This window comes from Gopherus flavomarginatus, chromosome 8 (genome assembly GCF_025201925.1).
Source record: "Gopherus flavomarginatus isolate rGopFla2 chromosome 8, rGopFla2.mat.asm, whole genome shotgun sequence".
Taxonomy (NCBI): domain Eukaryota; kingdom Metazoa; phylum Chordata; order Testudines; family Testudinidae; genus Gopherus; species Gopherus flavomarginatus.
In genome coordinates, this window is record NC_066624.1 from 2,657,800 (window position 1) to 2,685,785 (window position 27,986).

Below are 27,986 nucleotides of genomic sequence, written 5' to 3' on the forward strand. Positions count from 1 at the left end.
TGCTGGGGGGGCTGGCAGGTGATTTACCTGCCGCAGACACGGCCCCGCCCTGCCGCGGGGAGCCCGCCTGGGAGGTGCCCAACCCGCCGCGCCCCACTCGGGGCAGCCCCGGTCCCGCCGCGCTCGTCACTGCCGGGCAGCCCACGGGGGCGGGGGGCGGATAAAGGGCCCAGCCCCGCGGCCGCCGCTCACTCGGGCCGGGGAGCGCTCGGAGCCGGGCTCATGAGGACACTCACGCCGCCCGCCCGCCTCTGCTGCGGGAGAAGGAAGGTGCGAGCCGGGCAGGTGCAGCCGGGGTCGGGGGGGTGGGGACCCCTGGGCAGGTGCATCGGGGGGGCGCTCGGGGCCCAGGGAGGTGCAGCCGCGGTGGGGGGGGGGGTCGGGACCCCTGGGCAGGTGCATCGGGGGGGCGCTCGGGGCCCGGGCAGGTGCAGCCGGGGTGCGAGGGGCACTCGGGGCCCTGGGAGGTGCAGCTGGTGGGGGGGGGGGGGGGTCGGGACCCCTGGGCAGGTGCATCGGGGGGGCGCTCGGGGCCCGGGAAAGTGCAGCCGCGGTGGGGGGGGTCGGGACCCCTGGGCAGGTGCATCGGGGGGGCGCTCGGGGCCCGGGAAGGTGCAGCCGCGGTGGGGGGAGGGGGGGGGTCGGGACCCCTGGGCAGGTGCATCGGGGGGGCGCTCGGGGCCCAGGGAGGTGCAGCTGGTGTGGGGGGGGTCGGGACCCCTGGGCAGGTGCATCGGGTGGGCGCTCGGGGCCCGGGAAGGTGCAGCCGCGGTGGGGGGGGGGGTCGGGACCCCTGGGCAGGTGCATCAGGGGGGCGCTCGGGGCCCGGGGAGGTGCAGCAGGGGTGGGGGGGCGCTCGGGGCCCGGGGAGGTGCAGCCGGGCGGGCGCTCGGGACCCCTGGCGGGAGCCCCGAGACACCCCGTGCAGCCGGGTGTCCCCCCGAAACACCGGCAGCACCGCGGTCGGGGCTCCGTCTCTCTCCCTGGGGCTCCACGGTTCGGGTGCGGGTCCCTGAGGAGCTCCCGGCCGGGCCCGCGGTGACCCCCGCTCTGCTCCCCCAGGACTTCACCCTGTCGAAGGGGAAGGATGCCCCCGCGGGGCAGAGCGACGAGAACTCGGAGCGCGGAAACTGGTCCAGCAAGACGGACTATCTGCTGTCCATGGTGGGCTACGCCGTGGGGCTGGGCAACGTCTGGCGCTTCCCCTACCTCACCTACCAGAACGGAGGCGGTGAGTGCGGCCGCCCCCACCCCTGCTCCCGGGGGGCCTGCTGCCAGCCCCGATGCTGGTTGTTAGACCCTCTCAAACCCCGATCTCAGAGCCAAACACCCCCGAGCTGTTGCAGAAGTTGGGAGTCGGATTTGAATGAATGTTAAGCTGGCATCAGCCTTTCTAATGGGCTGAGCCCAAACCCTAACCCTGGAACAGGTGGGGGTGGGCCCCTCTCTAGCTAGGAGTGGACCAGGGTGCTAGGAAGGGAAGGAAAATGTAAAGTATCAGTTCCAAACCCCAGGCAATGATGATAGTGTAACTCTCAGGAAAGGAACGGAAATACTCCTCTGGGGGGTGGTAACTGCTAAGAGACAACCCCTGCTAAATGCTCAGTCACTGAGGGACGAGCTACACTCCTTGCTATATTTGCTTTCTACAACCAACTCTCTGTAGAACTTTTCATGTGTGATGTACCCGAGTATTTGGAGTCTAATATCTAAGCTGTATGGTTAAATTTCTCTACGTTTGGGTTATTGCAGATTATGTACTGTATGTCTTTTATGTGTTTTTAAACAAACTTTGTATCTGTGGATAATCTAAGCACTGTGCTGGGGTGGGCAAATTTCTTAGCCCGAGGGCCACACCTGGGCATGGAAATTGTATGGCAGGCCATGAATGTTCATGAAATTGGGGGTGGGAGTGTGTGTGTGGGGAGGGTTCTGGGGTGGGGCTAGAAATGAGGAGTTCAGGGTGCAGGCGGGAGCTCCGGGTTGGGGCAAGGGGGTGTGGGGAGGGTGAGGGCTCCAGCTGGGGGTGTGGGATCTGGGGTGGAGCTGGGAATGAGGGGTGCCAGAGGCTGCTCTGGGCTGGGACCGAGGGGTTCAGAGGGTAGGAGGAGGATCAGGCCTGGGGCAGGGGGTTGGGGGCAGAAGGGAGTCAGGGGTGCAGGTCCTGGCGGCACTTACCTCAAGCAGCAGCATGTCCCCCCTATGGCTGTTAAATAGAGACGAGGTCAGGTAGCTCTGCAAGCTGCCCTGTCCGGAGGTGCCATTCCTGCAGCTCCCATTGGCTGCAGTTCTCGGCCAATGGGAGCCGCGGGGGTGGTGCTTGGGGCTGGGGCAGCATGTGGAGCCCTGTGGCTGCCTCTATATGTAGGAGCCAGAGGGAGAACGTCAGGAGACACATGGAGTGGGGTAAGCCCCAGACCCCGCTCCTCACTGGGAGCTCGAGGGCTGGATTAAAATGTCTGGAGGGCCAGGTGTGGCCCCCAAGCTGTAGTTTGCCCACCCCTCCACTATGCGTAGATACATACAGACTCTTTTCTCAGCCTGTGTATTATATAATTTTAACATTAGCTTTAATAACATTTTAACTGAGTTAGTAATGTCCATCTGAGGCTCTCCAAGCCAGGAGAATAAGATAAGCACCCTCATCAGACAGATGGGAAAACGAGGTACAGAGAGGCTGTAACTTGTTCAGACTTATGCAGTGAGTCAGTGGCAGAACCCAAACCAGAATCCGGGTCTCCTGACTCCCATTCCAGTGCTCTGTGGACCAGATCTACTGCCAGGGAATAGGGATGGGTAACCAGCCAGACCACAATATTCTCAGCATTGGTAAATCCTGACGCCTCAGTCCAGCAATGCATTGAATCACGTGTGTGAAGCTTCAGGTTAGTCTGACTGCACATGTGATTTACACGTACCTAAGTGCTTTGCTGGCCTGGGGCCTGGAGCCATCCCCATTTCACTGTTGTCAGTGCAATAGGACTAGTCCTCTGAGAGAGGGTCACTCGTGTGAGTAGAACAGTTGCAGGACAGGCTGTAAAGCTGAAATCATTAGACTGAAGAACACAGAGAAAAGTAATTGTGACGTGACCTGAAATAAATGACACAACTTAGAGCAGCGATTCTCAAACTGTGGGTTGGGACCCCAAAGCGGGTCGTGACCCTGTTTTAATGGGGTCGCCAGGGCTGGATTAGTCTTCCTGGAGCCCAGGGCTGAAGCCAAAGCCCGAGAGTTTCAGAGCCGGGTGGCAGGGCTCAGGTTACAGGCCCCTTGTCTGGACTGAAGCCCTTGGACTTTGGCTTTGATTCCCCCCTTCCCCTACCCCGCCCAAGGCAGTGGGCGGGGGCTTTGGTCCGCCCTCCTGGGGTCGTGTAATAACTTTTGTTCTCAGAAGGGGGTCGCGATGCAGTGAAGTTTGAGAACCCCTGACAGAGCCGATTCTGTTTGTAGTTAATGGCTGTTTCTGGAGTAAATGTTGAAGGTTACACTTATCTATACTTCACAATGCTGCACTCCAATTAGAAACCGTCCCGCACTGAACAGGGCTGCCTGGGGCGGCTGGGCAAGTGGGACAATTTTCCCCAGGCCCCCAGGGGCCCCGCGAGCCGCTCCGGGTTTTCAGCGGCATTTCGGCGGTGGGCCCTTCTCTCGCTCCGGGTCTTCGGCGGCGACTCCGTCAATGCAGTGGAAGACTCAGAGCGAGTGAAGGACCCACTGCTGATGTGCTACCGCGGCCTCGGAGCGCCACCCGGTGAGCACAAGCACCACAAGCGGCGGGGAAAAAACCCCGCAATCGGAGGCACTTGGGCTGCTCTACCGCCCCCACTTCATTCTTCAGCGGCAGGTCCTTCTCAGTGGGAAGGCCCCGCCGCCGAATTGCCACCCGGCCCTGCCTCAGGCCCCCGGAATCCTCTGGGCAGCCCTGACACTAAATGATGCTCAATGCCTATTAATTTTAAAGTGGCCTCCCCTTTTTTACCTGGATTAAAACTAGTTTATCCCAAACAAAGACTAAGAATAAAGGCCTCTAATCTATTCTCTACAAGGTTACATTCCATGGGTCCTTGGCAGCTCCTTCACAGAACACGTGACTGGCTTTACCTGACAAATCTCTGGTAAATCACTTGGCTGAATGCAGAGGCAGGATAGACAAACTTTGGCCTGTCCTATGATTTGTGGAGGTCCGAGATTCTATTTCAGGTGGGAAAAGCAGGTGTTTAAGCTAAATGCCTTAGGGCCCAGTCCAACTCCCATTTAAGGTCAATGAGTGTTTAGATTGTAAGTGCAACATGGCCAGATTATGTAATTTTGCATACAGACATTTGAGTATAGATATATGGCGTTCACAGTGGCATTCGTGGCATACATCTGTTATTGGCATGTGTTTGGCCTGGTTGCATTACTCATGAGTGATGAAGCAGAATTCTAGTCCAAAACGAATGTTAATAAAAAATCAGTATATCGCACTGCACTGTCATGTAGTGACATGTCACAGCTATTTGAGGAATATTTTAGAATTAAAAAATATTTTATTGGGACTATTTTTTGTATCCTTCTGCCTGTAAGGCCAAGTGCCTTCAGCAAGGCATGTATGCATTTGCTGAACTTTAAACATGAGTCGTTTGCTTGAATTCAGTGGGGTTACCTACATGCTTAAGGTTAAGCATGTGTTTAAATATCTTGCCAAACAGGGTCCCTAGTTTATCTTAAACCCCTTTGTGGTTGAAGAGAAAAAGTAGATGAACAGCTGCATGTGCATGAATATCAGCTGTCTTACTGGGCACTGTTTCTCTCTTACACTTGTGCACTACAGCAAATATGAAATGCGGGTCCTTCTCATAGTACAATAGAGCTCAGTAATGAGAGGTGCTGGAACAATGTGTGCAGTGGGGAGCTGAGAGCCATTGAACCAAACCATAAACCCTGTATATGATGGAAACTACTTCAAACCGGGGGATGTGGCAGCCCCTCAACACCCCTATTTCCAGCACCTATGTCCCTGACTCCAGTTTAATGTGGAATTTAGGAAAGCATTCATGCAAGAGGCCAGCTGAGGCTCTGTATCAGAAAGGAGTTAGCTGTATGAAAGCATATGAAACAAATTACAAATATTTCCATGTTCTAGCCATTCTAACAGTGAGTTGCAAATCACCACTAAGTATGAAGAAGAAACAGTTCATTTCTGTTTTAAATTTAAAAGCATAAGCTACTGTCGAATGCAAACAAAATCAAGAGTACACACAGCCAGATATCATCTCTGTCTTCCTGACAGAGCAGCATGTGTTGCACAGTTTTTTATCCTTATTTTCACAAAAGAAAAGTGCCATAAAAATTCGTCAGTTCTAAGTTCCAGAGCCTGGCAGGGTGGCTGAGTGCGGGCAGTGCCTGTGGCAGTGAGAGGCAGCGCTGCAGAGGAGAAGCAGCTAGAGGCATCGTGCAGTGTCTAAAATTAGTGTTAAAGGTTTCTTTTGATTTACTGTTATTTATATATGATGGACCAGATTGAGCTATTTTTACTCACATGAGTAGTATATGACTCATGCTGAATAGTCCCAGGCTAGTGAGTACACACGGCAGATTCTAATCATCAGTATTTATATAGCACTGTACATTTGCTTGGCACCTATAGAAAAAAAAAGAGATGAGGTCAGGTTTTTGATAATTTAATCTTTCTATGTATGTGTGAAAATCCAAGGTGCAAATAACCATGGATGCAGTTTTGAGCCTACACTGATTTGCAGGTGGAACTGGTGTAATCTGGAAGTCTATTTGTGAGGGCAATACAGTGCACATTTTATGTTGCTTAAATGATTAATATTCAAACTATTTTTTTATTAATAGTTGGTTTTATAAAATGTTTATTTTTAAATTACAAAATCTAAATCTTGGGCTGAACTTCGTTACAGTGCTCCTGTAAGCAATTACTGGACGTAAAAAGCATGCGGGGGAAACCAGATAATTTTAGAACTTTCAAATATATGTTATGCAAGTACATCTATTCCCTTTTATTCAAAATATTAAAGGCCCACCGTTTCAGCCTTAGGTGGGCTTTTAGTACTGTGCCTTGAATCTTAGCCTTTTAAGTAAGTTATTCAGAGATCGAGCCACCTCAGCATCTTTCTGACCTACTGATTTTTTCCCGTGAAACATATTTTCAGTTGTGGCCATAGGCACAATTCGTAGTCATGCCTGAAGGTACATCAGGGATCTATGTGACACAAGCAAACATCTCTGGATAGACAAGGTAACCAGGCAATTGCTCAGCCTGTTGTTGATAAGAATAATTGTGAAAGAAATAAATAAATTTGAACTTTAGTTTACATAACAGTCATGCTTATGTTACTAACGTTACCTTTACTGGAACCTGGATCAAACCACCAACGAGTAATTACTCCTTTCGTCTGCAAATACTATTTGATTTTACAGAACACCATCCTTGAAAAAAAATAATCTGTACATTCTGTACAAAGTAAAAATCACTTTGGTATATTTGCATCTGTGGCTATACAAAAGGAGCAGAGTTGTGCTGGTATAATAGGTTTTTCTATTTTCCCCAGGTGCCTTTCTAATACCTTACACAATTATGCTGGCATTAGCTGGTTTACCTTTATTTTTTTTGGAATGTTCCCTGGGGCAGTTTGCCAGTTTGGGGCCAGTTTCTGTGTGGAGAATATTACCAATTTTACAAGGTCAGTGACATTTGTTTTTTATGTATAGATCTTTTTTTGTTGCTCTAATACTCAAAAGTGGATTAATAATTTCCCCATAATGCTTCTGGCTAGTGTCATAAATTAGACTCTAGAATACTATACATAGTGTGTCATGCCATTTCATGGATGGCCAAACTGAGAGGGCTAGTATGTGCTATATGAGAGGAAATTGAATTCATGGCACTGTATGTGATACATCAGAAGCAGCAATTTTCCAGAGCGTCAATGTAACATTATTGTTTCTCATTTACTGGCTATGTCTTCTCATTCTATATGCTAAATAGGGGTCTACATGGGACATGCAAGTCCTGCATTTAGCTGCTCAGATTGGCACTTGCACATGTAAAGAACCATTTTATGCACCCATGTGCCTATGCACCTGGGCCTCTATTCCAGCAGTGTGGTCTGTGGGGCACTGAGCCTGCTGCAATCAGAGACATCAGAGACATCCCACACACATGGGAATCAGGATCATGGGGCAAAAACCGCCCTTATTTGCATCCATTCTGCTCCAACAAGGCTGGACATAAACGAGGGCATCATTGGGCCTGCATGCCCTCCTGACCACCCAGCTGCATTAAGATAGGAATAAGGAAGTTACATTTGCAATCATATTAAGAGCTTTATTTGCCTTTACTGATCCTGTGTATTAGTAGACAACAAAAAGGGATTATGTCCAGGCATTTACTGTTCCTTGCCCGTTTCTGCCTCAAAACTCACCAGAAACAACAAGGCACTGCACACAAGCTTCCAAAATCTGCACAAGATGAAAAGAAGGATGGATCCTACCCCTGGAGATAGCCAGGGCTGTGTGTGTATAAACACATATGTCATATATACTCCCCGAGATCATTAGAAAAGGTTTGGTAGGTTGACCTCAAACCCACAAAGTTCCTTTTGACAAAGGAAAAGCTGCAGTGTCCTTGCAAACCACCATTTTATGCTGCCTTTCATTCACTGATGCAACTAGCAATCGCAATGAGATCTCTGCAAACGATGCAAACAGCTCCAGTTTCCTTTCAGTTTATTTCGAGACACCCAGACCAAAATCATTGAATTTCAGGGATACAGACAGTTTAAAACCTCACTCAGACTTCACAAATGGCTCTGATTTTTCTACACGGCTGGCCCAAACCCTGCATCCAACCCCCCATTTGGGATATTCAAAATCTGGATCCAGTCCCTAATTTTGTGGCTTCAGCCCATCTCTGTTTGTTACTGCCCAGGGTAAAAGGAATGAAGATAATTCTTCTCCACTGATCTTCTGCTTTTCCATTTAACTAGCACTGATATTTTCCACCCCCATTTTCCTCTAGTTAACAAATTTCTTTTAGCGATGCACCCTCCCTTTCCCCTCCTGTCTTCTTCACCAGTCCTTTCTTCAGCTGTAAAGTGCTGGACATGGTTCCCTTCAGCATGTGATTCATTGCTTCTTGTATTGGCTACAGAGAGTGATGTGGTAATCCCCTCTTTTCCCCGCTCACAGTCTATTGCCACCGTTTCCTTCTTTCCTGGTAGTCTGGGATCCGATCTCATCCCCCCCCGGCCCCAGCTGGGCTTCCCATAAGTGAGCTGGCCTGGTTCTTTAATACTAACATGGACTCTTGGACTAGCATGGGGTAGTTTTCCTCAACTCAGTGTGGAATGCAGAAGACTCTCCCTTACTTTACCAAGTTGTTTATATTTATCTTTAAAATTATGTAAATAACCTAATAAATTAGCCTGATGATCTTAGTTTTACTGCTAAGGAAGATCAGTAAGATTAGGCTGTTAGTTTATTTACACGCAGAAGTGACACATCTTCGCAGACTTTAGCCACACTGTGCCTATAGAAATCAGCTATGTCCAAATTTTCCCTTCAGCACCGGACTCCCCTCGGTATCTGAACCAGTGCAATCTGGTCTCCTCTCTTTGGCCTGGACTGCCTTGGAGCAGATGTTGTATTCTGTTCTGTTCTTATTTTGCCCTCTTCACCATAGCATCTTCGTCCTCAGTTGGGCCACTCCACACACTAACATTACAGACTCGTAGACTTTAAGGCCAGAAGGGACCCTTATGATCATCTGGTCCAACCTCCTGCACCTTGCAGGCCACAGAACCTCACCCACCTACTCCTGTACTCCCCTAACCTCTGGCTGAGTTCCTTTCTTCCTCCTGCTGCACTACACTGACCCTTCCTCCCCTACATTTTCAAGGAAGTGTGTAGCATTGGGATTGGGTGATGATATTCCCTACAGCTATTAAAATGTAGTGTGTCTCCCTTGCCAACTCTTCTGCAATGCTGAGTCTTTTTTTGTTTATTGCAATCCGCAACCTGTAAATCCTAAAGTGCACCCTCCTTCCTGGTAGACAGGCAGCTTTTTCAGAATTAAAATGGAACATGCATATACTTGTGTCCTCTAATTCTGTCTCTTCTCTAGCCCGATTCTAATAGATCAGGATGCAACAGGGACAACACAAATAGTTATCAGAGTTTTTAAACATTACAAAGTTCTACCACTTTGCGTTTGAAGCTCAAGTACCACTCTCCATCATGGGATCTCCTCAAGAGAGCTTTTCCTACACCACATGGTATAAGATCCACCCTGAACTTTTCTCTGCAGTACAGTAGATCTACCATGTGTTTGCATGTCACTTTTGTCTGGTCTGGTCTCTTTCTGATGTCACATCAGCCTTCGCTGCTTCCTCTCTGTGCACGTGTGGAACTCCTCTCAGAAGCTGGCAGTGAATGAAGAGTGCATTGAAATGAACCATGCTCATTGTACATATGCAGGGAATTGATATATGCCCAAGGTTTATTCACAGAGAATTGTCTTTTCCTGGTATATATATCCAACAATACTGTGCAATCCAGTGGACAATCAAATAATTTTTAGGCAATGTGTAGGAAGGGTAGAGAAATGTGGAGTTCACTGAAGTTGATGATTGATGTTCTCCTTATACTATGTTTGGATTGGATGATGAAACTTCTGCTCTTTTCTAGGAGTGGGAATCACGATGGTCATCATCACCTTCTTGGTGACAGTCTATTACAATGTTATCATTGCCTATGCCCTCTACTATCTGTTTGCCTCCTTTCAAAGTGTATTGCCATGGTCGGACTGCTTTGCGTGGGCAGATGAAAATTGCAGCAAAACACCTGTAGGTACGGTACTTTTAAATAATCCACACTATTACTAGGAATAATTCCATTGCTTCTGTTTCCCAGTAATAAACAAAAGGCATTAAAAAGGGCAGTAGGGGGACAGTTAGTTGGCCATGATGCTGTCTGGAAACCTTACCTTGAGAACCAGTTGACACCTGGACTAATCTTCTTTCTATCTGCCTGTAGCATTTGCCCATGTGATCTGTTGGGAACTAGAATGACTCCTCCTCTCTGCCTTTCTACCCATCTTTCCTTCTTCCCTAGAATAACACATTTCTAGACTGGTATAAAATCACCAAACATGCCACGCTGCAATTTCCTTAGTGCTTCGTGACAAAGAAATGGCTGTCCTAATGCAAAAGAAATGCACACCTATTTTTCCAAAATCCTTTATCCTATATGTGTGGCTTTGTTAACACCATGTGTTGGATGGACATTGGCTTCATGTTTCATCATGTCTTTAGATAATATTTCCAGGCTATTGATTGCCTGTGTGCATGCATGTTTAAAAATTGTAATTTCCCATCTTCCAGTGAAGTTTAATAGTTTATCACAGACTGCAGTTCTAACATATTATTTAACAGTTTTACATTTATACATTTCAAGGGGATTCTCATCTAAAAGACTAATAACAATGTTTCACCCCATATTAAAAGAGTGCTGGATTGGTATAAAAGTCAGACAAATTGCCTCAAAATTCTGCACTACAATTTCACCAGGGTTTCATGTCAAGTAAATCCTCTTGCTGATAGTGCTGTTTAATGCATTGATTAACTCTTGTTTGGCTTAAACTGTAGCCAAGAGATTTGTAGTACATTTTAAAGAGAACTAGGAATAATGTCAGTCTGTTCCCATCAATATGATATGGGGTTGCTATAGATGAGTGTGAACTGAAATACTGGATCTGGCCCTTACATTATCAAAGAGTTGGAAATCCTAACTGTACCCAGCTCTGATTTTTGCAAATGTTTCCTATCTTTATGTTAGGCCAGCCAGATTCCCAGAGCTGGACCCACCAGACCTGGGAGTGTTTGGGTAGGGAGCCAAATCCACATCTGAAAGTGGTGGCTGGGGTCTGTTTGTAGTTACCACGAGAAAACACACTGAAGCCATAACAGCACGAAAAAGGCACTCACTGTAATCAAAGTCTGTTTCTGATTTCACCACTGAACAGTAACAATCCTTTCTCTTTTAGTGAGTGATTGCAATACGACCTTACCAAACGGGGTAATCGTTCACACAAACTACTCGTACATCACCAGCAACAATCTAACCTGTCTCAACGGCAGCTTAACGTATAAACAAGTGCAGCTTCCCAGTGAGCAGTACTGGAAGTGAGTATACAGCACCGCTTTTACATTGCTAAACTCCGTATGTGCTGGGAGGGGTTTGGGGAACCCTCTGTAACTCACACCACGCTCTAGAAACAGCTCTGGGCCAAGCTAAACCTCAGCTCATAGGACTGCAAACTAAACCTCAGCAGTTCTGTCCGGAAAACACTAAATACTGAATCAGGGGTGACGCATGGAACACCAGTCATAGAGAAGCACAAGAACAAATTTATAACTAAGAAATAAATAATAAAATTGAGGAAGTTTTCTCCCCTTAAACTCCCAACATAAGGCACGTTCTTTATCCCAAATTAGGATGTTGAAAATATGCAACCAGTCCACTTGCCTTTTATAGACCTGTCATTACAGAACACTTTCCAGGACAGGCAAGTGTTCATAATGTGCAGATGTCTCACCTGCATACCCCACACTTAGGTGTATGATTCACTGCTGCCTGATGATGAATAGAGTAATAGGCCCTGCCAGGGTGTGCATTAACATGCCATCAGTTCACCTGGGGCCAGAAGCCGCGTGGCTCCAGAGCCCCTGGAAGAGTATCACTCGTGAATCAGTGCTCACCGTAGCATAGTTTGTCGCTGTTACAATACAGATCTTTCAGAACCACTCTGTGTCCGTCACCCAGGCACCTGGAGCTGCACAAAAGCCCATAACACAAAGGTGTTTTTCTCCTAGCACTATTCCACTGGCCACTTGCTCCTTCACTTTCTTTACCATCCTCAGCTGGTATAACTGTAACTCCACTGAGGAAAATCTGGCCCTAAATTGGAATCTACCTACTTCCATTTTTATAATGGTAATTGAGCTGGCAATGAGCGGAAAACTAGCCGGTTTGTTGGAGAGGTGTTTTCCTCCAGCTCCTCTCAGCCTGGCAGCACCAGGCTCGTCCTTTTAGTTAACAACCCAAGCTGGCTCTGTGCAGTAAGGTTCTCGTTTTAAAAACAGCGCAGTCGTGTCTATACGCCTACTGAGCGTTAACCCAAGGCAGGGGTGAGAGGAAAGCACTGGTTTCTCTTTGAAGCCTCCAAAGAAACCAGCTTTCCCATCACTCCCAGCCTGGCCTGCTACCCGGGAAGTTAATGGAATTTAAGTACTTGCTGGAAATCAGCAAATAGTTAAAAGTTTAAACGGACACATTTAAGAGCCCAGCTGGGAGGCAGGGGTGGAGGGGGGCTGACAGGCTGTGCATCAATGGAAGTTGATGCATGGGTGTGAGATCTCCAGCTAGACAGACATGAGCATCCCCTCTCCAGAGGTGGCTCTGGATAATCAGTGGGGTTCTTCATGCTAGCAGCTGCCACGCCCTGGTGCAAGCGATGCGATGCTGATCACGATGTCCTGTGCTTTCAGTAAAGTGGCCCTTCGGCGCTCCAGCGGGCTGGACGAGACGGGTGAAGTTGTCTGGTACTTGGCCCTCTGCCTGCTCCTATCCTGGCTGATAGTTGGAGCTGCATTATTTAAAGGGATAAAATCTTCAGGAAAGGTAAGTCGGGAGGAACCCGTGCTAGATTTCTGGGACTGATCCTGCTGAGAGATGATCCCAGCTTCAGTGGCAGCTCAGCACCTGGTGGAGTCAGGCATTGATTCACTAGCCCATGACACAGGCAATATCTGACTTGGCTGCTGCTGTTTGCTCATATTTTACATGACATGGATAAAGCACGTGGGGCCTGATTCTGCCACGCTGACCTGAGCTCAACGGTCCCTTATTCCACCAGGAATGATGCTGTTGGGCATTCTTATGATCACCTGAGAGACGTCGGCTGAGTTCCTGTTATAGCCTGGTCTCTTGTGAAGCATGCACATGTGCGCACACATGCACACGCACTCACACACACACACACACACACAAACACACACACCCTGCACATGCACGCACGCACGCACACATGCATATGCACATCCACTGAGCGCGCGCACACACACACACACTGCACGTGCACGCACGCACACGCACATGCACACGCACACGCACATCCACTGAGCGCGCACACACACACACACACATACACACACACACACACACACACACTGCACGTGCGTGGACACACACACACAGTATGCACATGTCTGTGATACCTACAGACTACCTAGGTTTAGCCTGAAAGCATGAGACCAATCCTGCATACAGATAAACACACACCACTTCCTGCTGCATTGTAAAGTCCTGTCTCTGTCAACAGGAGCCCTGGAGGCTGTAGTTAGGGACTAGGCGGGAAGACTTTTTTTTCAGACTCAGGCCCACTGAAGTCACGTGACAGCCTCCAGGCTCTGAGTTCGTACGTCAGTCCAGGTCCTGCAGCTCAGCTGGACAGAGAGACGTCACCGCACAGCAGTGCTCCAGCCAGAGGGGCAACGTCTGCAGGGTCGGCCTCGCTGGTCCTCAGGGGATGTCTGTACTGTAGCTGGAGGAGTGACTGCAGCACCTGAGACGCTGGCTTTGATCTCTCTGGCTCCCGTAACAATAGCAGAGAAGCCGCAGCAGCCTGGGCTGTACAAGCCCACCCCCGACCGCGGGAGCATACGCAAAGCCAGCCCGGCCTGCCACGGCGTCTCTGCCGGTGTTATTGGAGCAGGCTAGCTGAAAGCTAGCTTGGGGTGTGCTGCAGCCACACCTCTGAGCATTCATTCATAACCCCAAGTCCTCCTATCCAGCCAGGCTCCACACCCAGCCTGAAGATCCCCCTCTCCCCAGGCCATGAGAGACGGAGGAGCCACTGGGGCTAAAGAGGGCTCCTCTCCTGCTTTTCAGCCAGGAGGTCACTGTTACTCGTTTTCTTACGAGAGGCCCGGCCCCCTTGCCTGTTTTCTTGACTCCCCGTTCTTCTCTTGTTCTTCTTTCTTTGCTCCCATAGGTTTCTCCTTCTCCCTGGCTCCTCCAGTTCCTTGCTCAGTCCCGCCCCCCATCCCCCATATCTGTCTCTATCTTCCCACCTGAATCTCCGCCGCCCTGCACCTAACGAACTTGATTTTCTTTCCCTTCCTCCCATGTCTGTCTCCTTCTCTGCTTGCTTCCCCATCACTTTTCTCTGCCTCTCACTCTTCTCCGCAACACAATTTCCTTCCCCTTCTCCTGTCTCTTTGGGCCATACCAGCTTCCATTCCAGCCTCTAGTTCCTTCCTCCTCTTAGGGGTCCTGGGCACTGGCTCTGCTTTTGACCTATAAGCCCTTCCCTCCCAGCATCAGAACAGGCATGTCCCTTGGGCAATTAGAAAGAGGCTCTTGGAGCCAGTGCAGCCAGTGTGTTGCGATGCAATGCTATGGCAAGGCATAACCAGCTCATCTGCCTCAGTTACAGAGGTAAATGACAGTGAAACCTGCAGCGAGCGCCACCGCCAGAGTTGTCGTTATTTATTTGTACTGTGGTAACACCTAGGAGCCCCAGTTTATAGCCCATGACCCTGCTGCGCCATGCGTTGTACAAATGCAGGAAAAAAGAAGGTCTCTGCCCCAACAAGCTTACAGCTCCCTTTGTTCAGTAACTAAATCTGCTCCCCTAGTTTTGTAGTAAATATCCCACTGCTAGCCAGCTGGCTTGGGCAGGTCCTGAGATGCTCACTGGGACAGGTTGGATGAGGTTTGTTTGCCATTGTCGTGCACAGTTTATGAATGCAGACTGGTAATTTGTAGAGATGAACCAGGGAATGGTCACGTCCAGACTTGAATCCAGACTTTTCCAGCCCAGAGATGAATCCAGTGAATGGTTTGTTTGGATACAGAGGTTTGGTTCAGGCCCTTTCTGGTCATTTTTATGTAGCATTTCCCTCCAAGCCTAAGGCTTCTCCCTCCATTTCTCTTGGCAGGTTGTTTATTTCACAGCTCTCTTTCCATATGTTGTCCTCGTTATCCTGCTTGTCCGAGGTGCCACCCTGGAAGGTGCTCGGGATGGCATTGAGTATTACATTGGAACACAGTCCAATTTCACAAAGCTGGTGGAGGCAGAGGTGAGACTCAGGGGTGGTTCTGAAAGCATAACATATTTGCTTGCTTAGATCAGCTGGCAATTACACGATCTCAAAGTTTATAAAGGCTGGCATGTGGCTTGGTTTCCAGAATACAATAGCTTCCTTCTTAACCAGACAGACTCCTCTTATCCCTCCCTTCCTGTGATTATCTAAAATTGGATCCTGCCTTCCAGAAACCCATAATTACAGCGAAACCCTCTCTCCCCACCTAAAGCCCATTTATCCAGAAAAAGGGCAAGCCTGCCTTATCATTTGAACAAAGAGGGGTCTGAGTAGGGTTGCCTACTATCACAGCTACATCTGAGGTTTCTGTGTTACCATCCTCCATTTTTCCAGAGTGTGTTACTTTACTTGCTAGCCAAGGACGTACCCTATGGCCCGGTGATAAAGTTCTAGCCATGAGAGTGAGTTTTAGGGCTGCCTGCTTTGATTATCATGAATTACAAGGCATTTTATCTGCAGGTTTTATGAGTGTTTGAGCTTCAGTTTTAGACTGGTCACCTAAAACTGTGCCTTGCCCTGGATCTTAAATCGGGGTAGAATAAGGGGTGGAGAGCAAGGGAGGAGACTTGCTCCTAGCATGGATCTTCTCTGAGGTTCTCTCCAACACCAACTCCTATTTTAAGACCCAAGCTCAGGTGTGGTTCTTCCTAGCATGCTATAATAAAGCCTGGCCGGGGGCTAGGGACAGCACTTAGAGCCTTGCACACTCAGCTGTCTCTCCGGATCTCACCTCTGTCACAGCAATGGCTGCTGCCATATTATTGCTGGTTGGTGTCCGGTATCGTTTGGTTCTCAGTGGATGGGTATCTGGTGCACATCACCTGAAAAGTTAGTGTAACCTAGGACTGCCTCCCCAGTCACAGAAGCAGTTCTTTCAGGTCCCCGTCTGAGGAGCATGGGTGGGACCATGTGTGTGGCAGCTTCCACCATTGCCAGCCTGCGCTGTCTGTTTTATTTCTATATTTGTGTTTCTATGACATTCATATCTCAGCGCCTCCCAGACACATCTGTGAATTACATCTCTCCTTGCTCCTGTGCAGTAGGAAAGTACTTTCCCCACCGGTCTGACCTATTGGGAAACTGAAATGCAGAACATTTAGATGACTTTGCCAAAGTCACACAGGCGGTCAATGGCCAAGGTAGGGATAGAATCAAGATCTGCTGGGTTCTGGTTCAGTGCCTTAAGCACAAGACCAGCCTTCATGCCCTTTGGATAGGAAACGTCACTCCCCGGGTTCATTGATATGTGACACTTCTCACTAAAATTCCGTAACATTATTTTAAAAAAAATGCAGCACCGCTTACAGAACACACCTAATGGGTTAGAACAAGTATTTGGGGGTAAATAATATAATAACCTACCTTAAATTATTTCTGTTTTAGGTTTGGAAAGATGCAGCTACTCAGATATTCTTCTCCCTGTCGGTGGCCTGGGGGGGCCTGGTCGCTCTCTCCTCTTACAATAAGTTCCATAACAACTGCTATTCTGATGCCATTGTTGTTTGTTCAGTAAACTGCCTCACCAGCGTGTTTGCGGGATTTGCGATATTCTCTGTTTTGGGTCATATGGCTTTCCTGGCAGACAGACCCGTCTCTGAAGTTGTAGACTCAGGTTTGTTTGATAGTCTCACTATTCATCTCAAAGTCGTCTTGTCTGACACACTCTTGAGTTGTTTTCTAAACCTATTTAATCTCTGCTGCTGTGACCGTAGTTTATTGGTGCCAAGCACTTTCAGCGTATGTAGGTTTGAAAGAAGGAGGACGTTCTGTCCTGGTTTTCCATCACTAGTTGACTTCATGCTGTTCACCATAAGTCAATGGAACTTCTGCTCCTAAGCCACTAAGGAGCTATTGAAAATCCCACCCTATGTATCAAGTGTATCTCAGCTGATGGGCAGGAGCAGTGATAGATTGATACATACGGTAATAGAAGAGGACATTTCAAAAAATGAAAATACAGGCTTGATATTGATTCTATTTTTCCTATTGGATCAAATATGGTAGTAAATCTTCCAACTTGTAGGTGAAATTCATCCCATACTCAAGGCCTGTGCACAGTTTAAGTCCCACTGAAATGCTAACAATAGGGCTTGAGTGGTTCTAAAGTAGCACACAAGCTTTTGGGATGACCAGATCTTCTCACCAGGGGGAGTTTCACCTCTCATCTATTTACGAACCCTAGACCTTCCTGTTTTGCTATTGGGATACTTTCTCGTTCAGGATCTTCCTGTAATATTAGCCTATTCAAATCTGAATGAAAGTAATGAAATGTCATTAGTAGTTTTCTGCAATCCTATTTAGCCACAGATAATAAACCTGAGCTTTAATGAAGTTTGGTTCAACAATTTCAGGCTACATCCTGCTTTGGTTATAGTCAGTAGCAAAACTTCCATTGACTTTAATGGTGTTGGATTTAGTCTTTAAATTGCCCAACCAACACCTGACTTTGTACGACAAGTTCTGATATAATTTCCCATTATTTAAGTTTAAAAGAAATGAGTCAATTTTGCACTGACTGGGTCACGATAATAATGTATCTTCTCCTTCTCTATTTCAGGGTTTGATTTGGCATTTGTTGTCTATCCATCAGCTCTCTCCAAACTACCAGTTGCCCCTCTTTGGTCCTTTTTATTTTTCTTCATGCTTTTACTGTTGGGGCTTGACTCTCAGTTTGCTTCCATAGGTGAGTAAGACATGACATTAGAGCTGGGTCAAATTTGTCAGCTGATTTCCCCCTTCCTCCCCCCCGCAAACACCCGCAGACTTGGAATAACCAAAACATTTCAAGAATTTGTGTCAATTTCAGTGACCCATCCCAAAACCCTTCCAAAAATCAAATTTTCATTTTGACATTTTCCAGATTAAACATTTTCATTTTTCAATTTCCAGTGACATATTTAGAAATTTCCTTCAATTTTATTTTGAAGAAATTTTAAAACGCTTGAAAATTTCAGGTTGAACAAAATATTTTGTTCGGTGCAGAATTATTTTTTTTCAACTTTTCAGTTTGCTGAACATATTGAAATTTTTTCATTTCAAGTGAATTGAAGTTGACAATTATTTTATTTATTTATTTATTTACTTATTTTCAGAAGAGCCAATGAATGAAAAAAATCAGTTATTCATACCATTCTGCTTAAAATAACAAAATGCTTCTTGGTTAGTGTTAGCTGCATTTCTTCATTTTGCTGCCAATGTGCAACAAGTAACATTCTCTCTTCCCCTGCAGAAACAGTGACAACCACCATACAAGATGTATACCCCAAAGTGATGAAAAAGATGAGGGTTCCTGTAACCCTGGGATTATGCATGCTGCTGTTTTTTCTTGGTCTCATCTGCGTCACTCAGGTATAACATTAACTCTTTGTTGGCAATGGGTTTAATTATGGTTCAGCTGATGGGGGAATTTGTACAAGACAGTACAATCATTTCCCTGTGTGACAAGCAAGTCTTGTGTTTCTGTATTCTGAGAGAGGTGACCTCCATGCCCCCAATTCTGCAAACACCTATGGACATGCTTAATTTATGCATACAAGAAGTCCTACTGGCAGTATTTGCAGAATCCAGTCCTCTGAAATGACTATAATCTTTTAAATGGGAGGCTTTGTCAGCTTATAATTTGTGAGCTGTTCTTTTACTGTCTGTGAGCCATTGATTTAATTTTTTTTCTTCAGTTCAGGAGATTAATTTGTGTAATCTTTGTGTGTAACCCACACAAGGAACTTCTGGGTCTTTGTCCCCCTCTAGTGGCTGGTGCATAACAGAGAATAAAAGTCAACTTCAGCAGCACACTGCTAGTGTTACTCCTTTAGGTCAATCCACAAAAGCTGATGTTATAGAATCCAGGGTCCCAGATTCAAACCCTGCTGTCCTGTTATGTGTGTTTTTATATGTGCTTTATCATTACAATAGTGATCAGGAGTATGCCATCAAATGCACTTGTCTGTTTTAAATGTAAATATTTAAATGAAATAATGTGCAATGAATGAGAGATCCACCTCTGGGAAACAGGGGTTTTAAATAAGAACCCAGACTGAGGTTTAATTCAGTTGGCATGAGCACCTCGTACTGCCATACAAAAGGTTACTAGCGCTGGGTGAAAAGCCGCCTCTTTATTCTCTGTTTTTCAGGCAGGAATTTACTGGGTGAACCTAGTGGATCATTTCTGTGCTGGATGGGGGATCCTTTTTGCAGCGGTCCTGGAAATAATAGGCATTAGCTGGATTTATGGTAAATCGTTGACGCTGGAAAATCAAGCTGTGGCAATGCAAATAATCCCGGTCATATCACAGACATAAAACCAAAACATTCTACAGGAAAATTTGCATAATATCTCAATGGTTAAAAATATCTCTTGGTCCAAATCATTAGAACATCAGAACAGCCAGACTGGGTCAGACCAATGGTCCATCTAGCCCAGTATCCTGTCTTCTGACAGTGACTAATGCCAGATGCTTCAAAGGGAATAAACAGAACAGGGAAATCATTGAGTGATCTACACCCTGTTGTCCACTCCCAGCTCCTGGTAATCAGAGGCTAGGGACACTCAGAGCATGGAGTTTCATCCCTGCCCATCCTGGCTAATAGCCATTTCTGGACCGATCCTCCATGAACTTATCAGTAAGGAGCAATGCATCCATGCTTTGTAGCGCTCCCCATACTTGCTTTCTGTGCATATAAAACCCATGTTCTAGACCCGATCCTACAATGCCCTCTTTGGCCATCTTCCAATAGGAGGAAACCGATTTATCCAAGACACTGAAATGATGATTGGCAAGAAGAGCTGGTGGTTCTGGCTGTGGTGGAGAGCATGCTGGTTCTTCATTACCCCTGTTCTCTTGTGTGTAAGTACAACACTCAAACTACTCAGAATTTTTGGCCAAGTACATATTCATTCCACCTGGAACAGTTTCCCTGTAGAGATTTGGGGATGCCCCTCTGAGCCTGCTTTAAAGCCAGCGTAACAGGCCAACTGAGGTTTCTCCACGTGTCTGGTAACTCAGACACCATCCCTGCAAAGCATCCCTCCCTGGGCACAGGACACATGGCTGCTGCCTTCCTGCTCTGGCAGTGCCTGGCCAGTGCCTAGCAACTCAAGGTTTAAGGAATGCACAGGGGGTTACCGGCATTGCTAGGAGCCAAAAGGCCATTCCTGGAGATCAGACTAATGGCAACTAAGTCATTCCTTAAAGTGAGAGCAACAAGGTCTCCATATCTCCAACACTGCCCAGCAGGAGCTGAGTGGGGTTGCTGCAGCCCTAGAGTGGGCGTATGGCCTTAGCAGAAAGGGAAATGTTTCAGGATCTGTGTGGACCTGAATGTGGGGTGGGGCAGGGAACTCTCTCGCATGAGTTCCCTTCCCTGGAGAAGCTGACTGATTTCCGGCCATGGGGCAGGTTCTGGCCCCCAGCTCCCCCACTGGTGTATGGAGCTGATGTTTCCAGGGATGGTGCCCAGCCGCTTTCCCCTATTTGTCACATCCCCTGGCTCGTCCCAGTTTGGGATATTGGAATTTCCCGTCGGATGGAAATTCCATGTTCAGACCAGCTCTAGTGCCCTGCAGAATAGCTCTGACTTTTCCAAATGTGCCCCCAGCCAGTTTTGAATCTACCATCCATCTCATCTTCCTCATATGAAGCTCCATGTATCAAAGGCCTTACATGGAAATACTCATTCATCGCTCTGAAATTTCTCCTCTCAGTTCCCACCCTTTCTCTTCCCCACATTCCTGATAGACTTGATTGGGCTACTAAATCTCTGACACAATTCTCCTGAGGCCAATGGCATTACACCTGGGACGAATCAGCCCTTTCACCACATTCCTTACTCTTCAGGTTCTCTCCGATCATTGCTACTTTGTGCTCTCATGTGCTTCTCATCTTTCATATGTGCAAAACAAAAACAAAAACCACACCTGCAACTGTTGCAGATCCCTTTCTAGCAACAACATTATCTCTAATCTTTCTAGGATACCCACGAGGAAATGCTCAATGTAAATATCTTACCTGGGCAGGAATGTTCTCCAGAACTTAACTCAGCATTCTTTGCCCCAATCCTGTAAACATTCGACTAGTGCACAGAGGTATAGTGAGCTTTCCTTCCACATCCTCAGAGCATGCCTGTGCATGTAAATCGAATGTGTGAGATGTGCCTGCCGAGTTATGTGTATTTCTGAGCAACACGGGTGTTTAAATATAAAAAAATACAGGAAGTGTGTGCATGCAGGTCAATAGACACTTATTGGTCGGTAGAGGGCGATGCATGATCATTCTTATTGCCTGCCCACATTTGAAAAGAAAGCCCTGAACTGCAAGCCGGAGTCTGCATACAGAAAGCACCTAGATCTCTGTCAAAGCAGCAGAGATAAATATCTTGGAGATAAATTGGTAAACTGTGTGTTCTGTAATCAGTACAAATCGCTCTGAGCTTAGTCAGGTTTTCTCCCTCTTTTTTGTCCAACAGGTGATTTTATGCTGGTCTTTGGTCACATTTTCGCCTCCCAAGTACGGCTCAGTCGAATACCCTGCTTGGGGATCGGCCGTGGGCTGGTGCATGATTGTCTTCTGCATCATCTGGATTCCCATTGTTGCGATTGTAAAAATAGTGAAAGCTCAAGGAAACCTGTGGCAGGTAACGGTCTAAGAGAACAGCTGCAAGGGGGCCATGGGGTTAGCTGCCCTGACGGAAATTAATGGGGACACTCACCCTGACCTCACTGGGGGTAGGATTCGACTTTGACTTCGTACGTTAATCAGACAAACTTGTTGGATCAAAACAAAGCCCTGTCATTGCCAGAGGTGAATTTGGCCTGACTGGTTGTCATACGAAGGTAATCAGCAATTCCCTTGGAATTTCATAGTCATTTGGCAGCGGGCAGTGTTTCCCTGTGGTATGGACGTGCAGTTTGGCCTGATCTTCATGGTCTCATTTGCTGCTTCCGTTGTTATCCCAGTGCTGAACTATGCAATTTCAAATCTACAGTTGGGCTCACATCTTCACTCAGGCCACATCCCACTGTAGTTAATAAGGGTTCTGACTGAGGAAGAGACAAAGTGGGCGATGGTGAGAGAGACGAGCTTTCAAGATACACGGAGCTCTTCAAGCCTGGGAAAGGTAGTGAGAGTGTCACAGCTAAATACACAAAGCAGCCGATAATTTAGCGTAAGTAATTAGCACTTGTTCTGAGGGACCACTCAAGGTGAAATGGCCCATTAATATCCCTGTTGTCATAGGACAAAAAGGGGAGGGGAGTAGTAGGTATAGATTGTTGTAATAAGCCATGAATCCAGTGTCTTTATTAAGACCATGGTTTTTAGTGTCTCGCAAAGTGATTAATTTAAGCTCCCAGGCTCGTCTTTTAAAGGTGTTGGTGCAGATTCCCTGGAGGATGAGGACTGAGAGGTCAGATGTAGAGTGATCACTTTGGCAAAAGTGCTCACCCACAGGTGACAGGGTGTTTTTGCCTTTAATCATTTGCCTGTGTGAGCTGATTCAAGAACTTAGTGATTGTTGGGTTTCACACACACAGGTGTAATTGGGCATTAAAAGCACGGGATGAGGTACACGACACCACGCTTGTATAGGACCATGGATCTTGAAACGTGCATTGTGGGGTGATGACCATCATACCAGTGGAGATATGGTTGCAGGTTTTGCATCAATTGTTCTGGCAGGATCTGGTGCTGCTTTGAGTTGGTGTCCTAGTCTGTGGGAAGCTTGCTTGTGATGATGAGTTTGGAGAGGCTGGGGGTAGTTTGAAGGCTGAAGAGGGGGTTCAGGAAAATTTCTTTCCAAATAGGGTCCCCATTGAGTGGGGGTGTAACTGTTTGATGTTACCCCGTATGGGTTCCAGCGTGGGGTGGTGGGGACAACTAAGGCTGTTCGGTTGGAGGGGAGGAGGGTCTTATTTCTGTATTGAAGCAGGTTCTTTCAGGGGATTTTGGTGGCCTGTTCCATGATGTGATCTAGTTCTCAGGTAGAAAGAATGAGGAGTCCTTGTGGCACCTTAGAGACAACACATTTATTTGGGCATAAGCTTTCGTGGGCTAAAACCCACTTCATCAGATGCATGGAGTGGAAAATACAGTAGGAGGATATATTGAGAGAGAGACAGAGAGACACACAGAGAGAGAGAGAGAACATGAAAACATAGGGGTTGCCATACCGACTCTAATGAGACTAATCAAGTAAGGTGGGCTATTATCAGCAGGAGAAAAAAAGCTTTTGTAGTGAGAATCAGGATGGTCCATTTCAAACAGCTGACAACTTCCTATTGTATTTTCCACTCCATGCATCCGATGAAGTGGGTTTTAGCCCATGAAAGCTTATGCCCAAATACATTTGTTAGTCTCTAAGATGCCTCAAATACTCCTCATTCTTTTTGTTGATACAGACTAACATGGCTACCACTCTGAAACTTCTCCGGTAGAGTGTCCGTGTATGGTGAAGGCAGTTTTAAATGTTTTAAGGGGTATATTCCAGACTTTCTCCTGGAAGACTACTCTGTGGTATCTGAGTGCCTGGCTGTAGGTAAGAGATCTCTTGGTGTGTTTTGGGTGGTTACTGGATCTGTGAAAGTAGGTGTGGTGACCGGTGGGTGTCTCGTACGCACTTGTCGAAGCTGATCATGGTGTCCAGGAAGTGGATGCTAGCATGGGAGTGCTCCACAGAGAGTTCAGTGGACGGCTCGTGGTTGTTGAAGTTGTGGTGGAAGTCTGTGAGGGAGTTTAAGTTGTCTGTGCAGAGGATGAAAATATCATTGATGTACCTCTCATATATCGAATAGTGTCTGTATAATAGTCTGGTCTGGCTGGTTGTGTGCCAATGCAGAGGTGTATTTGCCAATTCATAGACTCTAAGGCCAGAAGGGACCATCATGATCATCTTCCAAGCCACAGAAATTCACCCACCCACTCCTGCCTCTGGCTGAGCTACTGACGTCCTCAAATCATGGTTTCAAGATTTCAAATGACAGAGAATCCACCATTTACACTAGTTTAAACCAGCAAGAGACCTGTGCCCCATGCTACAGAGGAAGGCAACCCCCGCCCCCAGGCTAAGTTCCCTGTAAGCTGTGCGGACGCGCAGCAGCCTATCTAGTACCATGAAGGTGCTCAGGAACCCCTCCCAGGGACCTGCCATGCCCGGGGCAGGGGCACCCCTCCTCCTGTCCCCACCTAGCCCAGCCCCCAACCTGCCATGGCGCCCCTCCCTCAGTCCCAACTCTGCTGCAACCCAGACCGGCTGAGGCTGGGGAAGGGGCGCCTATCCTGCAGCCCAAACCCAGAACTGCCACTGCGGGGAGAGGTGCCTTTCCCCCCCAAGCCAGGTGCTGCTGCAGAGAAAGTGAGCTGGGGGGAGTCCTCGCTGTAGTCCTGGAGCACCATCCTGCACCCCAAACCCCTCATCCCTGGCCCCACCCCAAAGCCTGCACCCCCAGCCAGAGCCCTCACCCCCTGCACCCAACCCTTTGCCCCAGCCCTGAGCCACTCATCCCTAGCTCCACCCCAAAGCCCACATCGCCAGCTGGAGCCCTCCCCCCGCACATCCAACCCTCTGCTCCAGGCCTAAGCCCCTCATTCCTGCCCCCCTCCAGAGCCTGCATCCCCAGCCAAAGCCTTCACACCCCTGCACCCCAACCCCCTGCCCCAGCTCTGAGCCCCCTCCCACACTGCAAACCCCTTGGCCCCGCCCCCACCACATGCATTTTATTATGTGCACCAATATGAAGGTCATGTGATACTCAACACCTCCATATTGGTGCACATAACAAAATTAATTCCACACATGGGTGGGAAAAATGAGAGGAAACACTGACCCCAGGGTCTCTGACAATTTCACCCAAGAGAAAATCCGTCACGACCTCCAATATGGTGATCAGTTTGACCCTGTGCATGTGAGAGAGACCCACCAGCAAGACACCCGGGAAAGAATTCCCTGTAGTAACTCAGAGCCCTCCCCGTCTAGTGTCTCATCACCAGCCATTGGAGAAATTTGCTGCTGGCAGTCACAGATGGGCTACATGCCATTGTAGGCAGGCCCATCACACCATCCCCTCCACAAACGTATTGAGTTCCGGCTTGAAGCCAGTTAGGTTTTTTGCCCCCACTGCTCCCCTTGGAAGGCTGTTCCAGAGCTTCACTCCTCTGATGGTAGAAACTTTTGTCTAATTTCAAGCCTAAACTTGTGGATGGCCAGTTTATAGCCATTTGTTCTTCAGCTCATCTAATTTCAGCAAATAGGATTGCAGTATGCAGATGAAGGGAGCTGGAGGACAAAGATGGAGCCAGGAAAGAGGAGGAACAGGGGAAAGGGTGACCTATTTTGGATGTCAGCTTTCACCATGCAGTGAGCACCGGGCAGCTGCAAGGGAAGCAGCAGAGAGCAGACAAGATGTGTAGGGGAGCAACCTCTGCTAGTGTAACCCACACACCTCCTGGGTGTGAGGTCCTGTCCCCTCTAGTGGCACCGAGACCACTTACAGTGTGCTCAATGAGTCTGCTCTACAGCCTGAGCTAACAACCAGTTGGCTTTTGGGTCATGTACTGAGGTCCCAGGTTCGATCCCGCCCGACGACCGGGGTCTCTCGGTGTTACACTAGCACAAGTCCATCAACCCAGGCACTTTCGCAGCATGAGCTTTAAATGCAACTGAACGTACTGCGCACTTGTGATTTGTAACCAAATATTTGGATCGCTTTGATTTTGAACCCGAGGTGGGGGGTTGAGGCAGTGGAGAGGTTAGTGTTTAGATTTCTCCCCACTGTTCAACAAAAAATTACTGAATAAAGCATGGTGAAGAGAATAAAAACATGCAAAGACTTCTCAGCAGCTGGAATTTAAATCCCCTCTGGGGACTGTGTTTTTTGCTCCCCAGCGTATTGTGAGCTGCTGCCGGCCGGCTGCTAACTGGGGTCCCTCTCTGGAATGTCACCGAGGAGAAAGGTACAGCCACATGGTAGATCCCCACAAAGAAAGAGACCAGGAGATCCCCACCGTGGATGGCTTCGTGCACAAGCTGGAATGAGACGCCTGCCCCAGGCTGCATTATTTTTAACACAAATGTGTTTTCTTTTTGTTTAATGTTGGAAAATAGTGATCCGAACTATTGAAAGCTGTACTATTTATTGTTAGCTCTGCCTTATGGGCGGAGCAGGTCATGGAGTGGAGAGGAAAGCCCAAGCCCATGGGCTGGGAGGGCAGGAAAATACACTCCAGCATCTCAGAGCATAGAGACTGGGAGCAGTCTGTAGGGCCCCTGGCCTGCAGATGCTGCTATGGGGGGATGTGTTCTGGTGCTCTCCTGCACAGGGCTTGAGACACGGGGTTCTGTGCTGGGCACGTACCAACAAGCCGCGATCCTGACGCATCAACCCACGTGCTCTGTTTTCAGGAGCTGGTGCACAGCTCAGGCTGACGGCACGCAGAGGGGCGGATGGGTTCCTGCTCTCCGCTCAGCAGCCCAGGGAAAGTGAATAATTGCTGCTGTCTGGGCCTTGCTCAGGTTTCTCAGGGCTTGGTGCTGAGCAAAATGTGTGTCTGTGTTGTCTGTATCTCTCAATATTGAGGGGTGACAAGCTGCCTGGCTTATGAGGCTAGAATGTGGCAAGGCAAGTTCCCATCGATTTATCATTGTTTCCACTGGAATTCCTCAGGGATCACCTTTTGGTACAGTGTAAATACAGTCAGCATCCACTTGTCTGGTCCTCCCAACCCCAGCTTCGTTCGTGCTGAACTCAGGGTTGTCCAAAGGGGGGGGGGTAAGTAGGGCAATTTGCCCCAGGCCCCGCAGGAGACCCCATGAAAATATAGTATTCTATAGTATTGCAACCTTTTTTTATGGAAGATGCCCCCAAAATTGCTTTGCCCCAGGCCCCCTGAATCCTCTGGGCGGCCCTGGCTGAACTGCAGTAGAAACTTTCACCCTGCAGCTTTTGGTCCGTCTGTTCTTCCTGCACCATGCACGGCTTTATCCATTCTTCCCTTCTCTGGAGCCCACACTCACGGCAAAGCTCCTCCTGGGCAGAGGCACCACACCAGGCCTGCATGCTACGTCAGCCTTCAAAATAGGGCATAGGTGGGACTTCAGTGTTGCCCAGACCTTGTGCTGGTGATCTGCAACGGAGAGCAGAATTTCACTCTGAGTGCAGGGTATAATTGCCATTCAGCATTTGCAATATCACCAGCTCAACCACTCCAAAATCGTGAATGGAGACCCCCAAAATCATGAGATTGGCTTAAAAACCATGAGCGCTGGGTTCTTTTATTTGTCTTCTGTTATTTGTGGCTTTAGGGTTCACAGTTTTCAGCTCTTCTTGGCAATGATGGGACTAGAAACTTACTTTGCTTTTTAAATGAAGCTGAGATTGGCACATAATCACATGACTCCAGGAGCTGTGTCTTTAAAAACAAACAACAATTTTGTGAGATTTGGAAACACTGAATTTGTTCATTTCCTGCCAAATATGGAATGAGTGGTCTGACTAAGGGGTGCTGACTGTGCAGACGTTGTCTGGAAATCCCAGCCCCACGCAGAAATCATATTAAATGAACAATTAAAACTTGTGCCTGTAGAATAGAGGATTTCTATTTTGCATTATTTAAAAAGCTGGGTGGGATTTTTTTTCTCTTGTGTTAATTGTGGATTTTTTTTAAACCACATGGCAGGGTTATCAAGTGCCAGTTCTGCTCAGCAGTATCTTACTACTTCTGGGCATGGAGGGGGCCGGATAGCTGAGTGCTGGATGTATTGTATACACAGACCTACATTTTATACTGGCATTTTTATGATAAATTAACTATCGTGTTACTGTT

At 47.8% G+C, this 27,986-nt stretch overlaps 1 protein-coding gene across 2 annotated transcripts; it reads left to right on the forward strand.

The window, feature by feature from the left end:
• Positions 1-197: 197 nt before the first annotated feature.
• Positions 198-27,986, forward strand: SLC6A14 (solute carrier family 6 member 14). Of its 2 annotated transcripts, XM_050964932.1 has the most exons (14): positions 198-270; positions 1,063-1,231; positions 6,559-6,690; positions 9,695-9,856; positions 11,052-11,190; positions 12,556-12,688; positions 15,010-15,150; positions 16,558-16,786; positions 17,732-17,857; positions 18,404-18,522; positions 19,305-19,404; positions 19,909-20,018; positions 21,637-21,804; positions 26,050-27,986. In XM_050964932.1, the coding sequence occupies exons 1-14, from the start codon at positions 223-225 to the stop codon at positions 26,197-26,199; spliced, it is 1,926 nt and encodes a 641-aa protein (XP_050820889.1). In that variant the 5' UTR covers positions 198-222; the 3' UTR covers positions 26,200-27,986. The 2 variants fall into 2 exon arrangements, with proteins under 2 accessions (XP_050820889.1, XP_050820890.1); XM_050964933.1 differs by lacking the exon at positions 198-270 and having other exon boundaries at positions 1,100-1,164.

Bases quoted from the DNA above. Each gene is read 5' to 3' on its own strand.
- SLC6A14 (XM_050964932.1), top strand. From the start codon at position 223: ATGAGGACACTCACGCCGCCCGCCCGCCTCTGCTGCGGGAGAAGGAAG. The intron at 271-1,062 runs GTGCGAGCCGGG...CTGCTCCCCCAG, and splicing joins TCTGCTGCGGGAGAAGGAAG to GACTTCACCCTGTCGAAGGG. The intron at 15,151-16,557 runs GTGAGACTCAGG...TTTCTGTTTTAG, and splicing joins CAAAGCTGGTGGAGGCAGAG to GTTTGGAAAGATGCAGCTAC.